General features: G+C 33.3%; 1 protein-coding gene across 2 annotated transcripts in view; it reads left to right on the top strand.

Moving 5' to 3' along the window:
• The window catches only part of LOC126828354 (26S proteasome non-ATPase regulatory subunit 1), a 253,794-nt gene that overhangs the window by 12,834 nt on the left and 222,966 nt on the right, over nt 1–17,994 (top strand). Inside the window, exons 10-19 of one of the 2 annotated variants that reach the window (XM_050558095.1) lie at nt 1,685–1,763; nt 1,892–2,029; nt 2,236–2,324; nt 2,455–2,533; nt 2,824–2,923; nt 3,735–3,808; nt 4,727–4,787; nt 5,078–5,128; nt 6,921–6,997; nt 11,167–11,382. In XM_050558095.1, the coding sequence (XP_050414052.1) occupies nt 1,685–1,763; nt 1,892–2,029; nt 2,236–2,324; nt 2,455–2,533; nt 2,824–2,923; nt 3,735–3,808; nt 4,727–4,787; nt 5,078–5,128; nt 6,921–6,997; nt 11,167–11,382 (964 nt within the window). Of the gene's footprint in view, nt 1–1,681; nt 1,764–1,891; nt 2,030–2,235; nt 2,325–2,454; nt 2,534–2,823; nt 2,924–3,734; nt 3,809–4,726; nt 4,788–5,077; nt 5,129–6,920; nt 6,998–11,166; nt 11,383–17,994 lie in introns of both variants that reach the window. The other variant, XM_050558091.1, reaches the window with a different exon arrangement.

The following is a 17,994-nucleotide window of genomic DNA, read 5'->3' as shown; positions in this document are numbered from 1 at the left end:
TAAATTCTGGATGACTGGGTTGACAGTGGAACATAAAATCCATTATAGTAGCCATAATATTTTGAACAAAGATTGTTATCCATATGAACACACAAAAATTAACTAACAATTTGATTTTTGACCCAATTCAAGTCAGATTCCATTCTACATCAACTATGGCTCATAAGAAGTGTTTTTGTAATTGTCTAATTGTCCCCCGCCTTTTGCAGAAAACAGGGGACTATTAAAATGGATTCGTCCATCTGTCCGTCACACTTTTTGGGACACAATAACTCTCCTTCTAATTGAGCTAGAATGTTCAAACTTAGTGTAAGTGTTGATTAGGTCAATGCATTAATTTGGAAGATGAGCATTTTCTTCTTAGGGTAAGCAGAGATGAGGAATTTGATTGGTTGATGCTTTTGGGACACGATAACTTTAGTTCTAATTAAATACTTTGACTAAGTTCGATAATGAGCATTTTCTGCTCAGGGTATGGAAGCAATAGGCAATTTGATTGGCTGAGACTCTGGAACACAATAACTCTCATTCTAATTGAATGTTCACACTTGGCGTATATATGTAGGTGTTTATTAGGTGAATGCCTTGATAGAGTTCGAAGATGAGAATTTTCTGCTTAGGGTAAGGTTGATGCTTTCGGACACAATAACCTTAGTTCTAATTAAGTGAGAATAAGGACACTTGGTGTATAGTTTTATCACATCAATACCATGACTAAGTTCAATAATTAGCGATAAGCAATTTGATTGGTCGAGACTTTGGAACACAATAACTCTCCTTCTAATTGCGGTAGAATGTTCAATTTTGGTGTAGGCGTTCATTAGGTGAATGCCTTGATGGAGTTCGATTGATAAACATTTTCTGCTTACGGTAAGCAAAGATAAGCTATCTGATTGGTTGATGCTTTGGGGCACGATAACTTTGGTCATAATTAAGTGAGAGTGATGAAACTCCGAGTATAGATTCATTATATCATTAACTTGACTAAGTTCGATGAGAATTTTCTGCTTAGGCTAAGGAGCGATAAGCAATTTGATTGGTCAAGACTTTGGAACATAACAACTCTGCTTTTAATTGAGGTAGAATGTTTAAACTTTATGTAGATGTTCATTCACATTTTGACCTAAAGCTAAGCAGAGCTAAGCAATTTCATAGGTCGATGCTTTGGGACAAGATAACTTTGATTCTATCTGATAGAGAGTGATGAAACATAGTGTATAGTTGTAAATCAGTTCTTTTGAAAAAATAATAAATGGGCGATTAATTAATATGTGTCATCTATTTATTGTGGGATTTCAGCAGGGGCATGAGCCTCACCGTTGGCTTGTTCTATATTGAATATTTATTATGCAAGAGCTAAATCTGCCTATTGCAGGTCTTTCTTTAGGCCTGGGGGTCACGGTGACTAAGTGGTTAAGACCCTGGCTCGCTAGCCTGGAGGTTGGGTGTTCGATCCCTACATTGGCCGAGCAAGTTCATCCAGATTTCTGGCAGGGTTCCCCCTTGTCAGTGATGCAGGATGTTATCTATTGTTTAGCTTTTATAGCGAAAATTATCAACATTTTATCTAATCCCATAATGCCCCTTTTAACTAGTTGATATATTTCTTATTGATCTGGTACAATTAATGATTGAACTTCTTTCAACAATTATTTTATATGAAATGAAATGTCTTGTTTAGCAGTTCTATGGATACAAGTGAAGATACAGCAGAAACTGTCACATCAGCATCAGAAACTCCAGCTATAAAAGAAGAAAATTTAGTAAGTTTCTAGTATTTTAGTATGTTATTAAATGTTAAAGCATTTCTTATCTTTAAATTTTTAAACCAAAAAACACATTTAATTTAGAATTAGTCACTGGTATAAAATGTGACCTCTTTTTTTTTCAGAGTGAAAGTGATAAAATATTACAAGACAGACTGACAAAACTTCACACAATTCTTGGCGGTGAAACAACTATTTATTTACATTTACAATTTCTGGTAAAGAATAATCATACTGATTCACTTATACTGAAGAATACAAAGGTAGGTAAACTTACACAATGGTCATTTTAAAATGAGAATTGTGCATTTTCAAACTAAAATATTCATTAAATATAATGTCATACAATACAAAGAGAAAGAAAATGTTTTGGTGTTTGGTGCTGTATTATATGGTTTGATTTGTTGAATGTTGATATTACTATTACTTGGTGTATAGACTGATTGATAATTATTTCTTTATATTACAGGATGCTGTAAGAAATTCTATCTGTCATTCTGCAACAGTTATTGCTAATTCATTTATGAATTGTGGAACCACATCAGATCAATTTTTGAGGTACTGTATGTATAAACTTATTTTAAGTCATTTTAGTAAACCTCTGAATAAAGCAAGTCTCTCTGTTGTTGGTAAATTATGTGGTAATATTTAACGGAAATTTGTAAAATATATTACTTGTATCATTTAGAGATAATTTAGAATGGTTATCGAGGGCAACCAATTGGGCCAAATTTACAGCTACAGCAAGTTTAGGTGTCATACACAAGGTTGGTATTCTATGAGTAACTTGTAATATAATCATTATAATTCGATGAGTGGGGTTGATAAATAGAGACCCTATTGAATTTTAAGATATGTTTGGATTTAAAAATTTGAAATGTGTTTTGTAAATTTGTCTTTCATTTCGGATTTTGACCATTGAAGCTTGTGAATTTGATACAGTAAAAAATGAGTTACCTTTCTTTTCACACTTGAATTGTTTAAGCTTTTGAACGAAGGCTGTTTTCTAAGTGAAATTTTTATTCATATAATTTTCTTATTCTTCACTTTTTTCCAGGGTCATGAGAAAGAAGCATTGAATTTAATGGCGTCATATTTACCTAAAGATAGTTCACCAGGTTCTGCATATTCTGAAGGTGGTGGATTATATGCTTTAGGTATGCTGCTAAAATAATATAAATATACTAATATAACTGATCTCATTTTGTTTCTCCTTTTGCAAATTCAGAGTCAATCATATATTAACTTTAGCCTCTAGAACATCCACAAGATATTTCAAAGTGATCAAGGGCCATAACTCTGGCTTAAGTTAATACCCGATTGACTTTAAATTTATACACAGGGTCATGAGACAAACAATACTATTGATTTTCAACGATTTCTGATAATCTTGTGGATGCTTTAGAGACCATAGTTATCATCTGATTGATTTTATATTTATACACTGTGTTTACACCTATTTCAATTGACTTTAGATTTATACACTGAGTTTTAAGGGAGATGAACAAGTATATTGATTTTCAATGATTTTTGATTCCTTAAAGAGCTAAATCCATGATAATAAATGTTTTGTATACTAAATGTTAGCATGGGCCAAACAAATTCTAATGATTTTCTGATAATTACTTAATGAGTTGTTACTCTTAATCATATTTTAGTGTATTATAAATGTTTCATTACCGACAAAAGTAAAAATATGTGACAACTCTTGTTGACTGCTCGGACAATTTAGCTGCTGTGGGTGTATGTTTCACTGCCTGGCAACCTATCTTTTTAATAGGTTTGACAATATCGGTATTATATTTGAATACAAAAATCAAATCATACTTACTGATGATATTGGAATTCAACAAAAGTGACACATTTGTCTGTGAATTATTTGAGATCCAGTTAATGAGAGTTAAAAACTATAAGCTATGAACAAATAGTAAATGAGTGGACTTTTTAACATTCTTTTTCTTTTTTCAGGTTTAATACATTCTAATCATGGTGGTGAAATAACAGATTATTTACTTGGTCAACTTAAAGACGCACAGACAGATGTATGTAATATTGCAATAGAAAAAGTTACTATGTCCAATTATTCAGTATAGTCATTGTCACAATGCATTAGCATATTAAAAAGATCTAGCATTACTTCCAAATTATATGTCAGATATGGAAAGCGGGCTATCAAATGTGGTCGCCATATCCTACATATGACCCATGCACTCTCCTCTTACTACATATTTTAATAGCTTTTGATCGTCAATTACTGTCTCTGGTTGTATTTGTTTCTTATTCTCTTCTTAGGACTTGCGTTGTGTATATTTTTATCTCGGCTGTTAAGACAGTTATCTTCTCATTAGTTAAGACATTTGTCTTACTAGGAATAACAATGCATCACTTTGTTTTTACATTTTATATATCAAGCATTGGTTACATAAGATACAAGCATAGATTACAATAAAGTCATTCTCTCAATCCGACTCCACCCAGACTCGCTGGGAGTCTGCTGATAGAAATTGCTACATCTTCCCCCTCTGGAATTTAACGGCTGTCTGTCGAATGCCCAGAGATATGATAGTTTTGTAGCTTTGGGTTTGAAGTTTCAATTATCTAATTGGTCAAATATTACATAATAAATTATGATGATTGGTTACTTCAGCCAACTGATGCAATCGTAATTTTCTGATCATGCGTGATCTGGTGATATTTTGTTGACACATAGAACCAGCTATGTTTTGGTTTTATATCTGTTTTTATGTGTAAATCTGTCACTCATTATTTGAGTGCATGAGATCTGACTTCTATAGAACCAAATAATTAATTAAAGATATAATATAATGCTATTATTAATTTAAACAGCAAAAATTCTATCAATCTTACTACAATGATTGTCAACATGAAAAAGGTCCTTTAATGCTGTAAGTCCTGGTTTAATTTATATTGTATGTATATTCTGTTTTATTTTACAACAGATGGTAAGACATGGTGGTTGTTTAGGTGTTGGTCTTGCTGCCATGGGAACAGCTAGGCAAGGTACAGGGACTTTATGTTGCTAGAATTAGGTTATGTTCAGCTTTGAATATATTAAATAATTTCTTTGTCCTTAAATGGGTTAAGTATTGCCTGACTGGATTTTCTTCTGTATAAGAGATAACATTAATAAATTTGGCAGAATCATTGGGTTAAAACCATACAACCTTTATTTCACTAACATATTTTTCATGTCCCATTTCCCATTTGATCTTTAACTTTCGTATAGTTTATGGTCAGATCTCCATCAGTTGCATAGTTATAATTACAATTGGAAAACTATTTTCTTACAGATATTTATGAACAGTTAAAGTATAATTTATATCAAGATGATGCTGTTACTGGTTAGTATTTTACCAATATATAAATACAAATTCTTCCTATCAGTTCTATTATTTCACAAAGTACAAATCAATATCTGCTTCTGAATGTTCAAACTAGGTGTAGGTGAACAACTTGACTGAGTTCGATGAAGAACATTATCTACTTAGCCTAAGCAGATGTACACAGTCTCATTCAGGGCTTACACTGACTTTCAATTTTTTTCCGCCAAAATAGATGATAATTTTTATATAAAAAAAATGATTATATTTTTTTGCGCCAACTGGAATATTTTATCTGCCAAAAATGTGTGATAAAAAAGACAACATCTAACAATATTATGTCTCAGCTAGACTTATTAAACAATTACCGATATATACAATACAACATACAACAACTTTAAAAATCTGTCTTTACATAAGAGATTAGCAAAGTTTGGATTTAATAAGATTAGATTTTATTTTTGGTGACTTTAGTCTATTTAAACACCGTACTGCTCAATATATTTTCAGTATTTACACGTAAAATCTCATCCAGGGATTGCCAATTAATTTTCCATAAATTTGTACAATGGGACAAATTGTTATTTTCAGGTACCGAAAAGGTATCAGAATCTGAATCCCTGATATAATGATATAAATTTCAATTATAGAATGATATAAATTTCAATTATAGAATGATATAAATTTCAATTATAGAATGATATAAATTTCAATTATAGAATGATATAAATTTCAATTATATTTGTAAAAGATGCTTTCAAGCATTTTGGCGACGGTAATATGATACAAAATGGCGAAATGTTTTCTCGCTCAAGAATCGTCACTATTCAATTCGTTCCTACGTTTTCAACCAGTGGTAATAATATAATTTGAAATAATGATATTCTATGCATGCTTGTATATTTTACATGCCATATATGAAACCACTGTAAATGGAATTCAGCTATTAGAATAATTAATTCTCTTCAAAAGGAACTGTCGGCCATTTTGATTATATGTATTACCTTTTTTTTAAGACGAAAGAAAAAAGCAAATCATCACTGCTTGGATTAATCATTAGGAGTAAATAATGACTTGAGATAGGCTTTATATATATCATTGGCAATTATCAATCAACTAATCATTAATCCAAGACAACTGATTGGTATTACTCATTGACGCGATCCAGATTATCAGCCAGTTGATTAATGTAAAGTATCCCGCCATGTGATTGACACTTAATAATGGTTAATCCAGGATAAATACAATTAGAATTTAAAGATTTTTTTCCGCCAGTTCTCAAAAAGAATCGCAAAAATCAAATTTTAATCGCCACTTACATATTTTTATCGCAAATTGCGACTTTGGCGACCAACAGTGTGAGCCCTGGTCTCATTGGTCAAGACTTTGGGGCACAAAAACTTTGCTTCAAATTAAGGTGAATATGTTGTCTGAGTTGGAAGAGGAGCATTTTTTGCTGCCTGTTCTTCACACCTTTAGGAACATGATTACTCTGCTTCTAATTGAGGTAGAATGTTCACACTTATTGTAGATGTTAACAATATGTATGTCTTGACTTGGTTGAATGATGATAATTTATATGTATAACTATATAAGCAATTATATTGGCAAGACTTTAAGACACAGTAAATCTGCTTCTGTGAAGAGATTTGGTGTAGAGATGGAATTAATAAGTGTCATCTATTTAAGTAGAGATAAGACAGGGGACATCAGCTTCACTATTTGCTTGTAAGTTGTTGGAAAGTGTTCTTGAAGTTAGTTATATTTCTAATATTTCTAATATAATCAATGTTTTGTAATTGAATATAAACAGGTGAAGCAGCAGGATTAGCAATGGGATTAGTTATGTTAGGTACTAAATCGGCTACAGCTATTGAAGATATGGTAGCGGTAAGTTCATCAATCTTTTAATCCTATGCACACATCCCTTGTTAAATCGATCGCTGGCAATCAAGAAATTCATCACGTCATAAAAAAAGTATATATAGTAAACCAATATAATTTATATCATTCGAAAGCCACGGAAATTCCCTCTGGTTTGACGGGCGCCTATTCCACATAGAAGTCGTGTTATACAAGTCTAGATTGTAGCAAAGATGCATAATTCTGTGTGCGCAAACAAATGACGTCGTGTTATTTATATTTAGCAGAAGTCCTATTATTTCATATACTTATAGCCGTAAAAATTTAGTTTATTATGTCTAAAAGGGAAAATATTTAACCGAAAATTAAAAAAACGTAAGTGTTAAAGTTTTAAATTCATTAGACACATCTGATTTTGAATATGTGAGCGATGCCGATGAAAGAGGTAACCTAAATTCAACTGACGAAGAATTTGTCAACGAGAGAATCGATCCCGATTTAGATGAGTGAGTTTTGTTTACCATTTTACTTTTTACATCCGAAACAAACGTAAGATGGGTGATAGTTATTCAGTTGTAGACTGTATGCCCATTTCTAGCATGAAATATCCATTTAGCATCAAATTATCGGTAAATTAGCCCAAATATGTAGGCATAAAATGTAATTGCATTTTGACAGCTAGTCGACCACACGTACGTATGACTGAACTTGATGAAGATCAGATGTTTTCTATTTCAATCAGACTATTGACATGAAATGCAGAAACCCATGGTTAGTATTAAATTTCAAAAAGGCTTGGCCATTAATTGTTGTCAGTGTTCGTTTGTTTTCTTTCGTTCCATCAAGGGGTTGGACTGTTGTTGGGACTAGGCTTAGGCTAAATCACTACTGTATTTATTATACTATAGTATACTAGCTATATCTAGTCAGATAAGCTTTCATCTGGCATTTATAATATATATCATTTATTTTATTTACATGTACCCTATGTTGATCAAAGTATCTTATTTAATTTTTTTTTTTAGGCCTACAACCGCAGCTGAAGATACTGCACATGGACATGGTAATGATAGTTTTAGGCCTAATGGTACTAATACAAGCTCTGATTTGGATGAGTAAGTTTTGTTTTGTATGTATGTGTTTTTACATTTGAAAAAAAGTATAGACCCAAACTGGCTAAATGTTCTACAGCTTTAGATTGTATGCCTAGATCTATTAGCATAATGGTTTGAATTATGCTCTCCCTCTTTCCAATTATTTTACCAAAAGTTATTCATTGTTGAAGTCTTTTGTTATTTTTTTTTATTGTACTGAATGCCTTACATTTATTTATTTATATTTGAAGGTCCATATCTGAAGATGCAAATAGTGGTAAGCCTAAAGATCTTGTTGAGGGAGTTTTGGTACAACAAAATAACAAAAGTACATGTACGCGTAAATCAACACTGATTCTTCTTAAGAAAATTCACCATTGCAGAGAACACAGCCACATGCATCCCAGCCTTGTCGTCGTCAGAAGATTAGTCATTATATTAGCCCAGAAGAATGGAAGCATGAACAGTATATAGACACAGAGCCCAGTATACCAAAGTTTACTCCAAAACGTGGAACTGAAGTTTCATGAGTTGGCAGTTAGCACAATAAAGCTTGATCTGTTTGAAGGATGAAAACTAGATAACATATATCAGATTTTTTGTCATTGCTATATTTATTGTTTTAACATAATATAGTTATTGATTGTTGCATGATTTTCCTAGTCTGTATACATGTATCTACTTGATTGTATGTATTCCTTCTGAATTTTTCTTATCAGCCTTGTGTCTACTTCTATATTTTGGTGTAAAGAGGTGCTATTGCCTTTGGGATGGTGTTTACCATGTAGCAAATGCTGTATTATTTGCATAATAGCAGCTGTGGGTAACATTTTAACAGCAAAAGTATAAAATAATAATTTTGGGGTCATAAGTCAGTGTGTCTTGTCAAAGGTCAACCAGTTATGTCAAAGTTCAATAGTGGGTCAAAGGTCAATGGTAGGGTCAAAGGTCATTTGCATAATTATTTAATTATGTCTTTATTTTTGTCCCCCGCCTTTCGAAGAAAGCAGGGGACTATTAAAATGGGTTTGTCCATCCGTCCGTCCGTCTGTCTGTCTGTTTGTCCATCTGTCTGTCTGTCCCTCTGTCTGTCTGTCACACTTTTTGGGACACAATAACTCTCCTAATTGACCTAGAATGTTCAAACTTGGTGTAGGTGTTTATTAGGTCAATGCCTTGATGGACATCGAAGATGAGCATTTTCTGCTTAGGGTAAGCAGAGATAAGCAATTTGATTGGTTGATGCTTTGGGACACGATAACTTTAGTTCTAATTAAGTGAGAGGGATGAAACCTGGTGTATAGTTTCATTACATCAATACCTTGACTAAGTTCGATAATGAGCATTTTCTGCTCAGGGTAAGCAGAGCGATAAGCAATTTGATTTGCCAAGACTTTGGAACACAATAACTCTCCTTCTATTTGAGCTAAAATGTTCAATCTTAGTGCAGGTGTTTATTAGGTCAATGCCTTGATGGAGTGTGAAGATGAGCATTTTCTGCTTAGGGTACATTGTAAGTAGAGATAAGCAATTTGATTGGTTGATGCTTTGGGACACGATAACTTTAGTTCCAATTAAGTGAGAGTGATGAAACTTGGTGTATAGTTACATTACATCAATACCTTGACTAAGTTTGATATTGAGCATTTTCTGCTCAGGGTAAGCAGAGTGATAAGCAATTTGATTGGCCGAGACTTTGGAACACAATAACTCTCCTTCTAATTGAGCCAGAATGTTCAAACTTGGTGTAGGTGTTTATAAGGTCAATGCCTTGATAGAATGCGAAGATGAGCATTTTCTGCTTATGGTAAGTAGAGATAAGCAATTTGATTGGTTGATGCTTTGGGACACGATAATTTTAGTTCTAATTAAGTTCGATGATGAAACTTGGTGTATAGTTTCATTACATCAATACCATGACTAAGTTCAATGATGAGAATTGTCTGCTTAGGCTAAGGAGCAATAAGCATTTTGATTGTTCAAGACTTTGGAACATAACAACTCTGCTTCTAATTGAGGTAGAATGTTTAAACTTGATGTAGATGTTCGTCTTGACTGAGTTCAATGATTAACATATCGCGCTAAAGCTAAGCAATTTCCTTGGTCGATGCTTTGGGACAAGATAACTTCGATTCTATCTGAGAGTGATGAAACTTTGTGTATAGTTGATAATCAGTTTGTTTGCTCGATACTTTTGAAAAAAATAGATGTGCGATTAATTAATATGTGTCATCTATTTATTTGGGGATTTTGGCGGGGGACATCAGCCTCACTGTTGGCTTGTTTAATTCTATTTCTAGTCATGTATTTGCTGTATTTTCTCGCAGTATTTATGATCTTTGATGTCTCATAATTTTTTTTATTTTAATGCCACAATTATGAATAATAAACAGATTTGTGACAAAATAGTTGTTTTCTTTGAATCTACCTGGAAAGCCCTACCAGCTTATAATCTCTGTGACCTGTTTGAGGTCAGATGGAAAAGTTAACCTTATTTTGGGGATCAAAAGTCAGATGGAAAAAGTCAAGTTCATGCACGTGGGATCAATGTAATAATCCCCTATAGAAAGCCCTGCCACTGCCCTAATCAGAAACATATAACATGTGGTTCTAAGGATTATTTTTTTACCATTTGCCCAGTAACAGATACCAGTGGTAAAACACCAGTTTTAGGGGATGAGTTTATAGGGTTAACATACCATCCAACTTACTTTTATACAAAAGTATGCAGAGATAACAGATCTTTTAGGACATCAAAAATGATTTGGATGTCCTCTGTTTCAGTTTCATGTTAGGTCCATTATGAATTTTTAAAATTATTTTAAAGTCAACCTACCTATTTATGAGATGGCCATCTTTTAAAAATTGATTTCTGTCTGTCTATCTGTGAATTTTTGCCAAGTGTATAGAGTAAGAAAGAAGCGGCCCCAGGCATTACTTTAACTATTGGTTGTGGATTATTTGCTTAGATGTCTGATTTTGTTCATATCACATCCGACTCTGGTCGATTATTTATTTCTAACTTTTTTTAGATTAAATGAGGCCCATTTAACTTTGTAACAAGATTCATAATTAATTTGTTTAAATTTTATATTTTGTTAGTATGCCCAAGATACACAGCATGAGAAGATTTTACGAGGGCTGGCTGTTGGGATAGCATTGACTATGTTTGGTCGTCTTGAAGAAGCTGATCCTCTGATAGAAAGTTTAACTCGTGATAAAGATCCAATATTACGATGGTCAGGAATGTATACTGTAGCTATGGCTTATTGTGGTTCCGGTAATAATCAAGCTATCAGAAGATTGTTACATGTTGCTGTATGTATGATTTATTTTAGAAATTTAACAGTGTGTTGTCGTCGCCCCTATTAGGGATGCGAAGACACTAGGGCTATGTCTATATATCAATACACCAATATGTAGCGATACATTCCGGCAATATTTATATTGATACAGAATATAGACCATGAAACTTATTATTAGGTTCTAAATAACTACTGAATTATTGATTTGTTTGCTTCGTCATGTCTGTCTGTGTTGCAGATGATTTGTGCTGTATAAGTAGAGAAGTTCGATCAGAAATGTAGAGTCAATTATTGGATTGGTCTCCCTTTGTCAAATAAGGAACAGATAGATCAATAATGATTTTAATATTCTCATTGATGCATTCATAGCAATTTTGTTAAAGATTATCACTTGCCTCACAGCATTATTCTTCTCACTTTATAATCATTTTATCTGACATAACTCCTTTCGACTTGATGAAAACTGTTATTAATATCTAACTTTGTTATATAAGGTGTAATTCAATTCTTTTCACATGTATAGATAAAATATATCTTATCTTTTGTAGACAGACAAAAAATCTTCTTTTATCTTGTACATGTATACAGCCTGTACAAAAATGAAATATATTGTTTAGGCTGAATAAGTTCAATTTATCTAGTTTACATTCAAATATTTGTATTAGTTTTTAGAAGTCAAACCCTGAAGCACTCTATTGTGTAATGACGTCATTAAAGGACTCCATTTGGTTCGTGTGTTAAATGTGATAAATAAAGATTTTTTTTCAGCAATAAAATATCATGTTAGCTTATTTTCAGCCTAGCGATAATGGGCATAAAACACCTTTTCTGTACAATGAGAAATATGTCTTTTGTCAGCCTGAAGTCAAATAATAGTTGATGTTAGAGAATGTAAATGTTAGATTATGTGTTAAGTTAGTAGTGCTATCTATCTAGTGGGGGAAATGTTATGATTTAACATCAGATATTTACATTGATCTGATTGCATTGGTTTATCTCATTGAAGATACTTCTGTTCTTGACACCTTTGATTTAAGTATAGTAAACAGTTTTAACACAAATTCATAAATGAAGGGCTTAACTAACAAATATTGCTGGTTTGAGTAAAGTTGTCTAAAATACAATTGGGATTTTTATACGCCCACATTTTCATGAGGACATACATTGTCATCGCCCCTGTCCATCCTTCCACAATATGTTTTTGGACAGTCTACAGGTCACAATTTTTATTCGATTTTGACGAAACTTAAAATATAGGTCTATCTCCCAAAGATCTCAGTTCCTTTCGATATTGGCATATATCAGACCATAACTTCATGGATTATGGCCCCTGATTGTACAAAAAATTACGTTTTTAGCTTGTGGACACTCTAGAAGTTAGTAGAAGTCACAATTTTCATCTGATTTTGATGAAACTTGAAATGCATGTTTATAACCCAAAGATCGTGTTTTTGGCTCGTTGTCCTTCTGGAGGTCACAATTATCATCCGATTTAAAAAATGTTTGAATGTATCACCGTTACACTGTAATGATGCTTGAAATCGAATTTCGTGAAAATCGGACCAAAGCTGCCAGACAAAATGGCCGGCCCTCGTACGTAAATAGTGTAAATGTATGGTTGTAGACCCACTAGAAGTCACAATTTTGATCCAATTTTGATGAAACTTAAAATATATCTTTATAACCGAAAGATCTTGGTCCCTGTCGATATTTGGCATATCGGATCGGAACTCCTGAAGAATTATGGCCCTTGATTATATGAAAAATCGCTTTTTGTTTAGCTTGTTCTCTATCCATCTCTTGCAAAATGTGGGCATATCCTGCCTGGCAGCCATTGGTATTTATTTTATTTTAAAAGATTTAAAAGAGTTGGATGAAGTGGCTGTGTAAATTGCTGAAGTTGAGTACAGACTGTGATTGTTAACTCTAGAATTTTATGAGTTTAGTAAAATGATCTGTCTTGAATAACCCAACGAAATGTAAGATTACTGGAGTTAGAAAATCTAAAATGAAAGCATTAAAGCGATTTTCTGTTCAGTATGTTTTTAGCCTCTCAGAGAATTCGCAATTACCTTTATTTCATCTATCTGCTTTTATATTCTCTGTAGTAACGAATTTTGAAATCTTTATTAAACCTATATGTATAATTATTTCAAGTAACTTTTAGTAAAGATGACAGCTTCAAAATAACCTTAATGGTTCATGATCTTTTCTATTTTTAGACACTGTTCTGTGTAATTTGTTGGATAAGATAATTTGCTCATTTTTTGTTTGATAGCATGTAAATTGCACATGATCTTGTCAAAAAATGTTCACATTTCTTTTTATATTGAAATGTGGTCATATATTTTCATCGCCCCAGTCTGACTGTCTGCCCATCGGTCCAGAGTCTGGCGCCCACAATTGCTTGCGGATGCTCTAGAGGCTAAATTTAATATCCAGTGGACTTTAAGTAAATACACAAAGCTTAAGGTCATGAGAGGAAAATGCCTATTGATTTTCAACAATTTCCTAACTGCCAGAGTTGTGAAAATCTTGTGGACGCTCTAGAAACATTATATCCAATTGGGAGCCATGGTAGGTAAGCAAGTAAATCTAAGTAAGACACTGGCTCGCTACTGGTGTTGGCCGAGAAAGTTTATCAGGATTTTCCGGCGTGGTTTCCCCTTGTCAGTGGTGCAGAACGGAGGGCCTGACAAGGACAGCTGTTAAGTCGTTCGGATGAGACAGGGAAAACAGAGGTCCAATGTACACATTGATGTGCATGTAAAAGATCCCTTGGCAGTTGTACGGGCAAGATTTCCCTCATGTAGCACACTGCATTAGCCCAGTCAGAGAAGAACAGTAGGACGTTAAACCCCATTTCATTTCATTTATATCCGATTGTCTTTAAATTTATGTATGAACAGTGTTTAAGATCATGAGACACAGAAACCTAATGATTTCCAATAATAACTGCCAGAGTTATGACCTTTGATCACTTTGAAAAATCTTGTGATGCTCTAGATACTAAAGTTAACATCAAATTGTCTTTAAATTTATACACAGTATTTAAGGTTATGAGATAAAATGACCTTTGAGTTCGAAAAATATTGTGGACGCTCTAGAGGGTAAAATTACTAGAGACTAAAGTTAACATCAAATTGTCTTTAAATTTATACACAGTATTTAAGGTACACGATTTGTGTACCAATGGTAAAATGTTTATTTTGTCTTGAATATTGGATATCAGAAGTCCATCTTTTCCCTGTAAGATTACAGCATCAATGTTGATTTAAATTGACAAATAATTCGTTTTTTCAATGTCGAAGATTTTTGATGATATTGAGTTAGAGACTTAGCTACTTTAAATAAAATCCGTGTAATCTTGGTCCTTTAAAGTGTTCTTGTCCGTCTCCCAAAGAGGCTAAGCAATTATAATCAACACTAGCTTAATTGGTTCTTGAGTGGTGCGCCTGTCTTGTCACATTATGCTCTTACCCGCAGATTTAGACATGTCCTGTGTATACATCGATTGTCAAAGCAAATAAAATGACAGTTCGATTCAAACCTTTGCTACAAACTTTCCCATAAAGAAAAAATGGAATTTCAAGTTTATTTTTTCCTCTACAGCATTATTTAGAATATGAACCACAGTCCATTTTATTGAAATTTTCTGAAATGATTCAACCAATGAATATCAAATTGAATCATGTCATCAAATTAAGTCATTTTGCCATGTTCAAGAATAATTTTTTTCCAGAAACTATCTGATGACTGTATTCGTTGCATGATGATACTGTCATCATGAGGGTCAGATATTGTTATCTCAAGAGTTGGGTTTTCTTTTGGTCATCCACTCCTTTTCAGATCTGTTAAAATGCTGTCAGAGCGGTATTTGTGTACAGTTCGTCATAGAAGATCGAAATATTTTCACTTACTCACTGCTTGGCAGAATATCCTTCCTTAGTTGTTAACAATTTGAGCTCTTTGTTGGACTGATTGAGAGTTTTTTTGCCTATTTTTATTAATGCCTGGAAAGTGTGGGCTACTTCATACCCTGTTCATCTGATGCAGTCACTTCTGGTGACTGATGCGATCTGACACAATAGTAGAAAAGAAAAAAAATGCAAAAAAGGCTTGGTGATCTTAAATGTTGCAAATGACTGTACAAAGTCATACTAAGCACATAAATATCATTAGACAGCACTTATGTTCTGATTAATGTGAGGCACCGGCTAAAACTATGATATTCAGGATTTGGTCCTTGTGTTGACCTAAAATGTTCCCCAGTATTTTACAGCTTGATTTCCCCTTCTCAGTGGTGCAGGGCAGAAGACCGGGCACGACAAAAAGTGGTGAAGTGTACACGTTGGCATGCATGTAAAAGAAATCTGTGACAGTTGAAGATTACCCCAAAATGCTGCTGTGCAGGCAAAAATTCCCTCATGGCACACTGCATAAGCATTTTCTGCTCAGGCCTAGCAAAGATGGAAAGTTTTATTTGGCGATGCATAGGGGCACGATAATGTTTGATTCTAGTTGAGTGAGAATAATGAAACTTGATGTCTGGTTCATTGTAAAAATCAATATCTTGACTAAGTTTGATAATGAACAATTTCTGCTCAGGTTTTTATTGCTGAAAATAGGAAAAGATAAATACATTAAGTGCTGTTATTAACAAGTATCATCTCTTTTTTATGCAATTGAGGTGGGGGACATTAGCCTCAGTAGCTTCCTGAATTATGGCCCTTGATTTTACGAAAAATCACATTTTTATAATTAGCTTGTGGTCCCTCTAGAGGTCACAATTTTTGATCCAATTTAAAAAAAAATGTTTAAATGTATCACCGTTACACCCTACTGATGGTTGAGTTCAAATTTCGTGTAAATCGGACCAAAATTGCTGCACAAAATATATGGTATATCAAGGTTGTGGACCCTCTAGGGACCACAATTTTGATGCCTCACAAAGATCTTGGTCCCTTTCGATAATCGAGCAAATCCGTACATAACTTCCTGGATTATTGCCCCAGATTGTTCGAAAAATCACAGTTTTTTGCTTGTGGACCCACTAATATCATAATTTGTATTCCATGTTAAAAAAACTTTTAAATATATCATCGTTACACATCAATGAAGGTTGAGTTCGAATTTTGTAAAAATCTGACCCAAACTGTGGACAAAATCACCGCTCCTTGTACGCAAGTAGTGTAAAAGTATGTAATACCAAGCTTGTGGACACTCTAGAAGTCACAATTTTTATCCAATTTTGATGAAACTTAAAATATATCTTTATATCCCAAATATCTCAGTCCCTTTCTGGTTATCTAATTTTGACGAAACTTGAAATAAGGTTTATATCCCAAAGATCTTGGTTCCTTTCGATATTGGCATGTATCGGATCATAACTTTATGGATTATGGCCTCTGATTGTACGAAAAATCACAAGTTTAGCTTGTGGACACTCTTATGGCCCCCTGATTGTACAAAATATCACATTTTTAGGTGGTTCTCTGTCCATCTCTTGCATGGCAACTACTTGTAGTTTCCGTGGCAGATTTACAAAATTACAGCTAGCAGTGATTTGAGAAGCAAGTAACCGGTACACTATAACAATATTTGAATCCATGCATTGATAGAAATTTTAATTTTGTTTTGTCTAGAGGAGCTTATATCCGAATCATCATTGACTTTACATTGTCGTGGCTGCGATAATGAGAAAAAGACAGTCGATAATTGTCTCTTATTTGATTCCCAATCAATTGTGACAATGATTTGAAATAAAGTTGTCCAATTCGTGTGAAATCCCAGTAGGTATAATTAACTTACACTTCCACCAGCACTATGCTGATATACTTATACATGCTGTATAAAAACGCTGTAAAATGAAATTCAACTATCAAAACATTCAATACTGTTGGCCATTTTAATCACTTCCCTATGTGAAACGAAACATCAAAATTGATAATCACCACTATTCTTATTGCTGTGATCAGTTACCATGGGTAGATCATGACTTGAGATAGGCTTTATATCGGTTATCAATCTATTGAAACCATTAATCCTAGACAATTGATCAGAATGGCACATTCCAGATTATTTACTAGTTAAGTAATTTATAGTATCCTACCAACCGTGTTTGTGATTGACACTCTACGTAATGGTCACTCCAAGTGTCCAAGAGAAGTTATGATTTGAAAATTTATTTATTTTCCACAAATTTTGATAAAGAATTGTCAGTCCACCAAAAGATTTTTGCCAGAATTATCACCAAACGTAGATTTTTAATTACTAGAATGCCATTGAAACAGTTTTAATTACTTCTTTCAATATTATTTTGCAAATTACAACTTTGACTGACGGCCAATATCATGAGCCATGTGTGTAGTTATCGGTCTGTAAAGGATATATCAACACTTGCTTTAATGTTATCATTCCATCAGCTTGAAACTTACAAGGATTGTTTGGATTAGTGAAACAAGGCAGTATATCCAATCAGATTTTAACAATTTTAGTTAATTAAGCTTACTTCTAGAGTCATCGCCTTGGATCATTCTGTATAGTTATGTAAATGCTTCAACAACCAAAGTCATGATCTGATCAACTTTAGATTTATTTTTGTTTATATTTTTTATTATTGCAA

This window comes from Patella vulgata, chromosome 1 (genome assembly GCF_932274485.2).
Source record: "Patella vulgata chromosome 1, xgPatVulg1.2, whole genome shotgun sequence".
In the NCBI taxonomy this organism is placed as follows: Eukaryota; Metazoa; Mollusca; class Gastropoda; family Patellidae; genus Patella; species Patella vulgata.
This window is presented reverse-complemented; position numbering and strand designations above follow the sequence as displayed.